General features: G+C 37.4%; 1 protein-coding gene across 1 annotated transcript in view; it reads left to right on the top strand.

Moving 5' to 3' along the window:
- Nucleotides 1–12,721, top strand: part of LOC144470031 (protein O-mannosyl-transferase TMTC1-like) — a 489,418-nt gene that overhangs the window by 317,641 nt on the left and 159,056 nt on the right. Inside the window, exons 4-5 of the mRNA XM_078180811.1 lie at nt 5,607–5,738; nt 6,500–6,572. Of these exons, the coding sequence (XP_078036937.1) occupies nt 5,607–5,738; nt 6,500–6,572 (205 nt within the window). The remainder of the gene's footprint in view (nt 1–5,606; nt 5,739–6,499; nt 6,573–12,721) is intronic.

Raw genomic sequence — 12,721 nt, 5'->3', positions numbered from 1 at the left:
TCGAACCGCACAAATTTTACATTGTCTTTGAGAATAGCAAACGACTAAATAACAAACTGCTAACTATTAACTCTTTAGTTCGACTTTGAAAAACATAACAAATGACTGTGTGTATATATAATGATAATGTTTATCACCATGGAAAACAAATAATAGGCTATCAGTCGGCAAGCGTTGACGACAAAAAGCCTATTAACCCTTTTTGCACTCGAGCGGTGACTTCGAGGCACCAATACAATTCGTCTGTCACATTCCAAAATGATCTTTATACTAACAAAGTCAGCATTTAACCCTTGACTACGAAAGACGTATATATACGTCCTCGCGAACTTAACAATATACATAATAACAATATAATACCATCTTTGCATTTTGTGGATTGCAACGTCATCGCTGTTGCATCGCCTTATCGTTGCGTTAAACATTGTGTTTATTAAATGAAACTTGTTATTCATTATAAATAGCGAATTTCTCTTTTTACGATTATCCTTAAAACAATCTGCGTCAGCAAGTCCTAGCGATTAATTTGTTTATCCCGCTTCGTTTGTATTGTTATATCCAAGATTACGCCGCAGTCAAAGGGTTAGTAAGTTGTTAAGGTTATGTTATGTTATTACGTATCACAAGAATTAATTATATATAAATTATTTTAGATTTACAATTAATACGGCTTTGAATGCAAAGGGTTAATTTATTATCCACTTTGAACACCTTATCACCGCAACTAAATTGAACGAAACAGGACTAAATTAATCCTTTGCACTCGAGTGATGACTCTGAGGCACCTTTAGAATTGCTCTATCCTGTTCCAAAATCATTTTTATAGCAACAAAGTTTAGTTTTAAAAAAATTGATAAAACTACTGGTACGAGTCACAAGAGTTAACTCTTCGCACTCGAGTGGTGACTCTGAGGCACCATTAACCCTTTCTCTACGAGCGTCGCCTATAGGCGACATCCGCGCGACGACCTGTGTGTACGAGTGTCGCCTATAGACGACGTCAGTTTGATACCACTTGACCATGAGCGCCGCGATTTTTTTATCTTTAGGCATACTGCATATCGATGGCATTTGTCTCATTCTCTGGTTGATTCGTATTTGTTTAAAACAAGTGAAATATTAGCATGTAATTTTGTTGGAGCAATCGGGCAAGAATCACGTTCCAGTCTCGTTCAAGCTGTCAGTGGCTAATATTATATTGTAATATTATAGTGTATTCCTATAATACGATGTAATAGTTGTTATGTAGCTCTTAAAAGAGTGTACATACAAGTCAATCACAAAGTGGCGTTGAAAAACGTTAATCCGAATATCGAAGACTACTGACGAACAAAGTGTACACTTCGCGGCGCGGTGACCCGTACAGGGGCGTCACTCCGGCGGCGCGGACTGCCGTAAGGAAAGGGTTAAAATTGTTCTAACACGTTCCAAAATAATCTTTATACTATCAAAGTTTACATTTAAAAAATTTTTAAAGTTATGTCATGTTAGTTTAAATCACAAGAATCAATTACTTGAGCATAAAATGCACTTTGTTATATAAAATGGAAATACTATAAGCCAGAGAAATTATTCTAGATTTTTACTTAAAATTGTTTCGAGTGCAAATGGTTAACATCTACAGTATTTACAGGAAATGCGAACAGGAGTACTAAAAACCATTCTCCACTTCACAGAATGCACTTTGCTATACAAAATGGAGATACTATAAGCCAGGAAAATTATTTTCGATTTACAGTGAAAATGGCTTCGAGTGCAAAGGGTTAATATCTACAATATTTACAGGAAGCGCGAAAAAAGTACCAAAAGCCGTATTCCACTGCACAGAATGTACTTCGCTATAGAAAATGGAAATGCTATAAGCCAGGAAAATTATTTTCGATTTCCAATTAAAATAGCTTCGAGTGCAAAGGGTTAATAGGATAATAGGTTAAGACGGCGGGCCTAATTCCATAATAACGGCGCGGAAATCAATTCCAAAGCGTAGATACTAGGCGAGGTTCATAGAATTTGATGCACCCGCGAGCGTCGTCTGCAGAAGGCAGCCTAGCATGCGCGAATAAAACTGCGGCACGCATTGCGCAGCCTGCATCGTATGCATAATTTAATAAAGCTCGTGGGTCGGCCCAACGCAATGTTTATTTGCGCACGCGTGCAAGGCCGAGCGTGTCGCGATTTCATTCGCGTGGCGCGGCGTTCCCGGCTCGGCTCGGCTCGGACTTCAAACGCGCGTGAGATCAAACACGCCTGTGAACGATTTAATCGGCGCCCGCCGTCCCCCTTCTTCCCACACGGCCTGTCCCATTCCGATCGATCCCTCGGTTTATCGCGCATTCCTTTTTCCAGACGGCGATAAAAAGAAATTACGAGCTATCGTAATCGGGACAATTGCGTGACGTTCGCGTGCCGCTCGCGTGCCCACGCTGGCCAATCTCTGCCGTTCCTTCGACCGACACTTGCTCAATATGCCGCCCGGTAATTGACTTTTCTCGCCCTTCGTAGAATACGTCGCTATGTTCGTATACAGGGTGTACCAAAAATAATCTTGATACGAGTCGAGTGGCTGATTTTTCTTTGCAAAATACAATGTGTGAAAATATTTTATGTATCGTAGCGGAGATGGGTGCTATGGGGTGAGCAAGTTTTCGCGCCTTTGGGTTGTTTTTGCTGATATTTAGGTTTATGTTTATTGAGTAGGGCATGTTTGGATTTATTTCATTTATTTTTGTATGCGAAGATGTGATATGTCATTGTTGATAAGTATAGGATTAATTATGTCAGGAAATGAAAGAAAAGAAAAGCGTTTAGGCGAAATACAGTAATTGGCGCTATTATTTGACGATATCATTTTTAATGATTTTTCAATGATATTTCAATGATACTTTATTGGATATTTCATTGATATTTCGTTGATATTTCGAAGACCAATCAGAAGTGAGTTTCAGAAGTGACAAAGCTCAATTTCGCCTATTCAATTTCGGCTCAACCACCTCGCATCAGCGATACTGGCCTCTCATTGGTCATCATTTATCACAAATAGCTTGTTAACAATAGCTCTCAGAAAAATTTCCTAAAGGAAAAAGTTGCTCCAAATGACCTCAGGTATCTTCCATTACCAGGTTCTTAGACATTTTTTAGATCCTGTATATACATCTTTTCACAAGTCTACCAATATACAGGGTGTCCCGGAATTCGTGGTACAACCGGGCAGGGGGTAATTCTAAATAAAAGAGAAGAAAATATTTTGGTATAAAATCTTGTGGGTAGATAGGTTGATTAATCGTACGCGATGTGAGGCTTAACTGTTTTTACTAAGATATATACACAATGTACAATAGCTCTCCGCTGGCTTACTGACTCGGAGAGTGTGCTTTTGCGACGTTGATCTGAAGACGCGTCGTAACTAAGTCAAGTTCTTAAAAACTATAACTTCGCGCTTGCCCTGGTAAAATTCCGAAACAACCCTGATTGGCTAACCCGCGCGCTGGGTATTTTCCAATCAGTGCTGTTCGTTTTTCCGTATCACCGCCTACTCCTTACGCCCGTGGCGTGCTTGTTTTCGGAACGGCGAGGTGACCGGAGGGGATGCGTTTTACCGTGCGAACGTGGGACTTTTCTTCAGGCCACCCGTGCCGGGCCCACGTGCACGAAAGTCGATGCGCGTCCGGCCTAAGTGCCCTTCAGATAATCCCCTAATTTACGACGGTCTCTGTTTGCTATTGAGGACATTCGGAAAAAACTCTAATAAACATGCGTTGCAAAGATCTGGAAAATGTCGACTCAAAAATAGCTTCGTCGAACGAGAGTCGTAAATTACGTTCGTTGTTTGCACGTAGAAGAGACTTTCTCTTGTGCGCACGACTGGGCGCTACAATCTTTTCATCTGGAGCTCCGTTTTCGTGATAATCGACTTCAAAGTTCGTTCAACTTGTAAACGATTTAATACCATTTGCTTGTCGTGCATTTCACTGCTTTGCTTGTCGTGCATTTCACTGCTTTGCTTATCTCTGTGCGGGACAGTGTTTACATACAGTGATTATGTATTTACTCCGGATGAAAAAATTTTATAACAAAATATTTTATTCTTTTTTGATGTAGAATCACCCCCTGCCAGGTTGTACTACGAGTTCCGGGACACCCTGTATAAAAGACATAACTATACACCCTCTACATTCTATAGTTTGCAACACTATCGTTGTTGCATCAACTTATCTCTACCTTAAAAGATCTAGATTATTAAACATTTTTTGAACACCCTGTTTATACACAAATCTACCAACACATACAATAGACATAAATATACGTAAATATATAATTCCACAGAATGTAAAGAGCATAAAACCGTCACTATTGCATCGACTTATCATTGCGTTCAACATGATATTAAGCAAATGAAACTTGTTATTAATTCCTTGCCATAGTTTAACAAATCAGACTTTTAATGGAGATTTCTAGCAAACAAGTTCTTAGGTATGAATATTCATCCGTCCCTCTACGTAGGAATCAAATTTTATTCTCTTCACACTAATGTTTAACCCTTTGCACTCGAAGCGATTTCGACTGCAAATCTAAAACAATTTTTCTAGCGTCTAGTATTTCCATTTTATATAATAAAATTTATTCTACGCATATGAAGTAAAAGTCTCGTGACTCATATAACAGTTACACTTACTATAGAAACAATTTTGAAACGTGTTATAACAATTTTAATGGTATTGCAGAGTCGCTACTCAAGTGCAAAGGGTTAATATTCTACGCTATCAGATTATGCAAGAAGGAAAATCGATGTCTTGATTAAACAGTCTTCTCAATTAATTTAACCCTTTGCACTCGAAGCTATTTCAACTGCAAATATGAGATAATTTTTTTGGCTTCCAGTACTTCTGTTTTATATAACAAAATTTATTCTATGCATATAAAGTTGAGTTTTGTAACTCATATAATAGTAACATTTTCGACAATTTTCCAAATTTAAGCTTTGCAATAAACACATAATTTTGTAACACGCTACAACAATTTTAATGATGCCGCAGAGTCGTCACGCAAGTGCAAAGGGTTAAACACTCGATTAGTTGTAAGCACACAATAAAAATAAAATAAAAATAAAATTCCTTTCTCTTCTAATCGACAAATATCCAATCATAGTCTATGATTTATATAAATATAAATTGAATAATTGTATATCTATAATTTCAATCATAGTCTTCCAATCCATCTAAAGAAAGTTGAACTGCAAGGTGTTGATTACAAATATTGAATTTCTTTTCTTACAATTATCTTTATAATGTTATTCAACAAATATATTAGACATAGTACGCCACAGTGAAAGGGTTAAAATGGAAGTCACTGTACCTGTAACGTCCTCTTCGTTCTCTTTCAAAGAACGAAATCACAATAACGTTTACCTGAATGCGAGCCGTAATCAGACCAGAGCGGTATCAGCGCGTTAAAGGGTTAAGAGTACCGTCGACCTTTTCCGCCGGTTGGGAGGATTTAGCGGCGGCGGCGGCTAGAAAACAGTGTAAACTCGAGATTCCGGCGACAATGACCCGGGGTCCCCGGTGCTGTGCATTAAATTAAATCTTTCGGATTTGCTTCGGTTCCAGGCAACAGACGGCTTACGTGTGGAGCAGCGTATGCCTCGGGGCGCTGTCGATGTTAGCCAAGGAAACCGGCATTACTGTTTTGCCTCTAAACCTTCTTTACGACCTCTGTCGCTCCTGGCATTCAATCAAGAGGTAAGCGTTTAAGCGCGCGGTCGTAGAACAGTTTGGAAACGCGACACGTACCTTTCGGCAATAAATTTCGAAATAAGAAGTAACAGTTCCTTAGCTCGAGTCGTATCTCGCGAAAATTTACGCGACGTCATCCACGACGTTCCGCTCCCGTTTTACAAGGGAACGTATTCGAGTCACACATGCCGATCCTGATGGCTTTTTTATGAGAGATGTCTTCTATCGTCAGAAAGATCTTTGAGACGATGTTTTCGTCAGTCGTTCTATATGTTGAAAAGACCTTGTCATTTTTATGAGAATAATAGTTTTTTTTACGTTTCGGATGCTAGAGGGTTTAGGTCAGTGAATTATTTATTTCAAGTTTTTGTTGTCGATTGCTAAAGTTAACGGAGCAGTTATATTTTAGAAGAAATCGTTCGTTTTGATGATATAGATATTGTTAATAATTTATTGATATATAATTGATATATATATATATATTTCTAATAATGCTTTGTAATATAAACTGATAGTATTTATAATGATATATTGAAAGTTTGAGTATTCCTGGCAGCATTTCTTATTACTAATTAATACATATCTGATGAGATCAGTATTTCATTTTTACTAAAAACTGCACCACTTTCTTTGCACATAATCTACCAGCATGTCTAAAAAAAGCTCGACAAAGGTACATTGTCGCGAATTCCATCGAAATTGAAATTTCCATTTTTCGACGTCAATTATATGAATGCCATGTAACATGACGGCCATTCGTGTTCCAGATCTATTTTCGAAGCCAGATGGAACGATGACTCCAGACACTTTTCCCGACGTGCCGCGGCTCTATTAGTCTCGGTAAGTGTGACAGTAATTCGACTGCGATTCAATTAAGAAACATAGATTTCCGACAATTCCAATGAAAACAGAGTATAAACGTCGCGATTTAAAAGAGAAACAACGGAAAGACAAAGACGAAATAAAGCGAAATAATTTAACTCTTTCGTTACGCGTGTCGAACTATAGTCGACGTTGACGCGACTTGCTGTGTGCGTGGGTGAAGGCCATAGTCGGCAGCCGCACGACTTGCTATATGTACGTGTTCCGACTATAATCGACATATAATGCACTATACATAATTTAAAAGAATAGAACACAATGCAATAGGATACACTAAAATAGGATAAAAGGGAATACAATGCAATATAATATAATAGAATAGAATAAAAAATAGTTATAGTATTTCACGTACTAACTGTGGCATTAATTCTTCATCTTTAATTAAAAAACCAACAGCTAAACGATAGAACAAATACTTTTGTTTCATCGATAAAATGATGGCACGTACAAGTATCGACGCACGTACGATTGACGTCGTTGAATATAATTACGTCGTTGTTAATAAAAATGATATTACACAATTGAGCTTGTGAAAACAAACACGACGCAAGTCAACAAAGCTTAATTTTGCACGATGAAGAAAGAGTTAAAAGTTCTGTTGTATACGCGGTTTGTTGTTGTTGATCCGGTTTGTAAGGCCGGATTGTGTGTACGCGTTTGGTACAGTGCCGTAGTGATAAAGACGCTTGGTTGCTTCTATCTACACTTTATTTACAACACTGTACAAGTATAATATTTACGATTTCTGGATATGTTTGGACGCGTTATGATTGACTGTTACGTTTGATCTTAGTATGAATACGTGATGTATGAATGTTCGATTTGATTTTAGTTTGAATGCGTTATGTTTGAATGATTACTGTGTTCTTAGTATGAATGCGTTATGTATGAATGTTTGCTGTGATCTGTCTTTCTGGTCGTCGTGTTCTGTCTGTTGCCACCTCGGTTTTCCATTGATTGGTGGAGGAAATGAAGCGTTTTTGATTGGAGGTGGGTGTGTCGCAAGAACTTGGAATGAGGAGTGGGAAATTTCGTAGAAAGTTCTGGTTTGTGTCGTTTTCTTTGTTACAGTAAAATTGATGAATGGTTGTCCGAGCAACGGTACTGTAGGTCTGTTGCACGTGTTGTCCGTTCGTCGAGTTGAGTTTCGTTAAGTACGGTAATCGTAAAGTGATTTCGTTAGTCCTCGTTCGTCGGATTTTTTATCTATTGTCGGTCGATTCGCATGTCTATGGCTTAACCCTTTCGGTACGAGCACTCTGTCCGCCATGACACTCTCTCTGTACGAGGCCCCGCGCCGAAAATTGCCGCCGCACATGACGAGTCCTCCTTTATAAGAAAATATTTCCTAAGCGTTAAAGAAAAACTGTGCTTAATAAAACGACATTTTTTAACAAAAGGATTTCTTGTAACTTAAGAGATATTCAGAGGTACTTATATAAAATATTAAGATTTATTTATATAAAATTCTGTTATTTATACCGGTCATCGCACGTGCGTCGTCCAGAGAGGTCGTCGCGCAGACGCCGGATATATCCGGCACTCGTACCGAAAAGGTTAATGACTAAAGGGATGGCTAGGCACTTTCGACCTTCGGTGTTGCCGTCGCAACAAGTTCTATAAAATATGATAATATGAAAAAACCAAATAAACTATTAAATCAGATATGATTCGATAATATGAAATAAAACTAGACAAAAGTTGATTTCCACCAATTTTGCTTTAAATGGATCAATTGTTAATATGTGATGCTCACCAGCGGCAAACCCAAAACTTTATTTTATTTATCGATTCGAAGAAAAAGAATACGTGGCTCAAGTGGAATAATGAATTCTACACTGCTCACAAGAAGTTTTCCATTTTTTAATGCTAACATTTACATTTTTTTTTAAACCTTTCGTTACGGCTGGTGACTATGCTCGACATGTAATACTGTATAAATATAATATACGTAATATAATAGAATAAAATGGAATACTATTTAATGAAATATTATAAAATAGGATAAAATAGAATACAATTCAAAGAAATACTCTAAAATAGAATAAAATAGAATAGAATAGAATTCAATAAAATACTATAAAATAGAATAGAAAACAATTCAATGAAATACTATAAAATAGAATAGAAAACAATTCAATGAAATACTATAAAATAGAATAGAATACAATTCAATGAAATACTATAAAATAGAATAGAATAGAGTACAATACAGTATCATATAATATCATTATACAATAATACAATATAATGTAATAGAAAACTATAAAGGTCCCGCTCATGGCGTCACTCCAGCGGCGCTGACTGCCCTAACGAAAGAGTTAAATACCATGACTCGCATTAGAGGAACGTTGAGGCTATTATGTTAAAAACGGCATCAATTTTCTGCGGCAGTCTTCGCGCGCAACCGGCGATCATTAATGCCTCGCGAAGGCTATTATACGCCGTAAACAATGCGTGAAACGAAAGCTGCGGGGCAATGTTTCCGCCTCGATCGGCCATGGTAAGAAAGTTTCGCGAGTTTTGAACCCGCGGCGAGCGAGATCCGCGCGTTTATTCCGATAGTTTTGCTGCTTGGTAACCGGCCGTGTAAACGACCGACGTTATAATATCTGCTGCTGCGAAATGACCGAAGGTACATCAGCTGAAAATGCTTCGCAACGTCGTCTTCGTCGTCGTCTTCTTATTCTTTGTCCTTGTTGTATTTGTTGTCTTCGTCTTTGTTGTATTTGTTGTAATTGTTGCCTTCGTCTTTGTTATCTTTGTTGTATTTGTTGTAATTGTTGCCTTCGTCTTTGTTATCTTTTTTGTATTCGTTGCCTACGTCCTCTTCGTATTTGCTGTCTCTGTTGTCTTTATCTTCTTCACCTTTTTCGTCTTCGTCGTCTTCGCCTTTGTCGTTTTCACAGTCTTCATCTTCATTTTTGCCTTCGTCATCGTCGCCTTCGTACTTCGTTGTCTTTGTCGTCTTCACCTTTGTCTTCTTCAACTTCGCTTTTGTTGTCTTCGTCTTTGTTGTCTTCCACTTTGTTTTCGTCGTCTTTGTCATTTTCGTCTTTGTCGCCTTTGACTTCGTCTTCGTTTTTGCTGTTTTCCATTTCGTCTTTGTCGTCTTTGTCTTCGTCTTCATCGTAGTCTTCGTCATCGTCGGCGTCGTTGGATATCGATTGGCAGGACGCAATTTCAATTTTATTATCGCCTGTTCGAAGCGGCGTGCCCCTGAATTTCCTGGACAGTGTCTCGAGTGTGAAGGCGATCGAATCTAAACGGGAATAATTGGATAAATGGATCTGTCGACTTTTCCCGACAATTCCATTCGTCTCTAGCTCGCAGAAGTGTAGACACTGCCGATAATACAATAACGTCGCAATAGCTATTGGGCCACGTCGATTCCCTTCCGAGTACGGCGCTTCCGAGCATGATTGTATCCTCGTCATGCTTCGTACGCCTGCTTTACGCGCTACAGAGGTCAGCCACGAAATATTTATTGAAGTAATGGTTTTCACGTGGTATAAGATTTTTATCGATTTTATTTGGATTTGAAAATCTTGTTGCTGTATGTTTATGGTACTGATTGATGGATCGATGTTTCTAGATGATGTAATGAACTTTGAAGTATTTATTTAATTGGAACAAGAAATATATTAATATTTTTTTTAACTCTTGCACTATGATCTCTTTCACGACTGTGTTGATTAGCATTTCTTCGACTTATTTAAGTTAAATTTTGTATGAAAGTAAAATAGCAATTTAACAAGCGGTAGTCTATTAATCGGCTTTTTATCAAGACAGAGAGACTGTGAATTGGTTGTCATTATGATCAATAATTTACTATATATTATTGACAATATTATTATTAGTATACAATAGTATTATGTAGTACTTAATAATAATGTTGCGCGGTCTCAACGTCCGTCGCGGTATCCCGTATAATCTTTATTTATTCACAATTAACAACAACAATTAACACTAGTACCAATATATCTGAATCCGGGAGTATACGTCCTCTCGCTTTGACAGCTCGAGAGAGTCTCTCGTCTCGCTTCTCATTAAACAACTTCGTTGGCCGGAAACCGCCATATCGATCCGACGGCCAACTTCTCTCGATCTTCACAATCGACAGCTTCCGTCGTAACGATAATAAAATAAATATCTTTGAATGCCAGTGAAAATATGAAAATGTTAGTAGATTCAATTACTGTAATAAAAGAAATGTTTATGGACGAATTACTGGTCGGTAAATTGTTACCATTTTCTCTGATAAGACGAAACTATTTTTATTTCTTGTATAACTTTATTTACTTTTATTCCTCGACTTTAGTGAATGAAGAATCAAATTTTGATGCGATTTAGAAGAAACGGATAACTTTATACATTATTATACATAATATTATACGTTATTTTACACATTTAATATTTTATACCTTATACGTTAAAAATTATTATTTATTAAATCATAGCAGTAATTTCTAAAATGTTCGTTCCAAAATAAAATTTTTGAATATAAAAGACAAAGCCAACCGATCCATAAATCCGAACAACTAAAAAATCGAAGTAACAATATGAAAGATCAGCACTTGAACAAACATTTATTTTACAAGTCATTGTTACATAGAGTAAATTTGTTTGAGTGAATTTATAAAGAACAATGTTAAAAAGTATGAAAAGAATTTTTACATTCGCTCTCGTACACTGTATTGTATTATTTGTGCTACTGTTCCCAGTTGGGGTCACAATTGCGTGGCGTTTCAAAATAGGTACTTTTATTTATTTCGAATAGAATCACGGAAATTCATCAACACAGTTTAATCCGCAGACATTTTTATTTTTAGTTAACGCGTGGGTGTCGTAACGTTCAATTTCCACAATTTATTTGAAAACGTTTGAGACAAATTGTTAAGGATTCTATAACGATTGCGTTTATGATGCGTACGTGACTTCCTGGCTATTTTTGAGCTGCAGAGCCTTTTTGGAAATTTACGTATTTTAAGCATCTGGCATCATAAACCAGGAGAAAGACGCCAAGCCCGAGACGAGACATCGAACCCTTGGACTTTCTTCTGGTGCTCAATAGCCATTTGGCGTATCATAATCCCCGTGCACCGTGAAAACTAATGTACGCCAAGCGACACTGTGCAGCCAGCCAATTTGGGGGAAACCCAAGGCATCGACCTTCGGAAACAACATTCCGAAGGGCGGTACCTGGCCTTTTGCAACTAATTTCGTATTGGCTGATAGGTGTTTGCCTCGTAGGAAAAAGTAGGGATAAGAGTTTTCGTGGAACGCAAACAGCTACGAAGACATCAGAGTCTACCCAGAGACAATCAAGAGTCAAAACACAAGTACAATAACGAAACACGATAGAAACCAAAGAGATACCCGACGGCGCTCAGAAACGAAGAGTAGCAGGGACTCGCCAGACTCTCAGAACCTCTGTACGGCCATTGTGACGGCCTTAAATAAGTGTTAATTGTTTATTAAAATAAAGCAAAATACTTTCAATATCAGAGCGTGTTCATCGAACCAGCGACGAATCAACCTTCGCTCTAAACAGTGATCCTTCGAGCCGGATCACGCACGCTCTAAATACAAATTGAGAAATAATTTCCAGTACATAAAATTTAATTATCACACATTCGTCCGGTAACTTGTTGTTCCACCATTTATAGAATGCCGACATTTTTTTACACTATCTGTAGATATGATATGGTCTATATAAAAATAGGGTAACTTGTTAACAATCTCATATTTTTCAATGCAATGTTGGCAAGTGATATAAAACTGGAATTGATCAGACACCATATCGTTTCTTGATATTAGAGAAATCCTTCGTTAACGTAACAAGTTTTAAATTATTATTTAATAATAAATTATATATACATACCTTCTTATTAGACATTACAAAATATTGTAGATCTTATTCCAAGATGTTTTTTCATTGCTTTCTATATTCTCCTCGTAAGACATTTTTCGAAGAATGTTCTAAAATAGTTCCAATTTGTTCCATGGTGTTTCCAGATTATTTTTCTTTTCTCTTCTCTTCTAATTTGTTTCTATGGTGTTCATGAATTATTTCTCTTTTTCTTCTCATTCATTTTTCAATGATC

Source organism: Augochlora pura, chromosome 5, assembly GCF_028453695.1.
Source record: "Augochlora pura isolate Apur16 chromosome 5, APUR_v2.2.1, whole genome shotgun sequence".
Classification (NCBI taxonomy): Eukaryota; Metazoa; Arthropoda; class Insecta; order Hymenoptera; family Halictidae; genus Augochlora; species Augochlora pura.
Note: the sequence above shows the minus strand (reverse complement) of the source record. Positions and strands in the feature narration are given on the sequence as shown.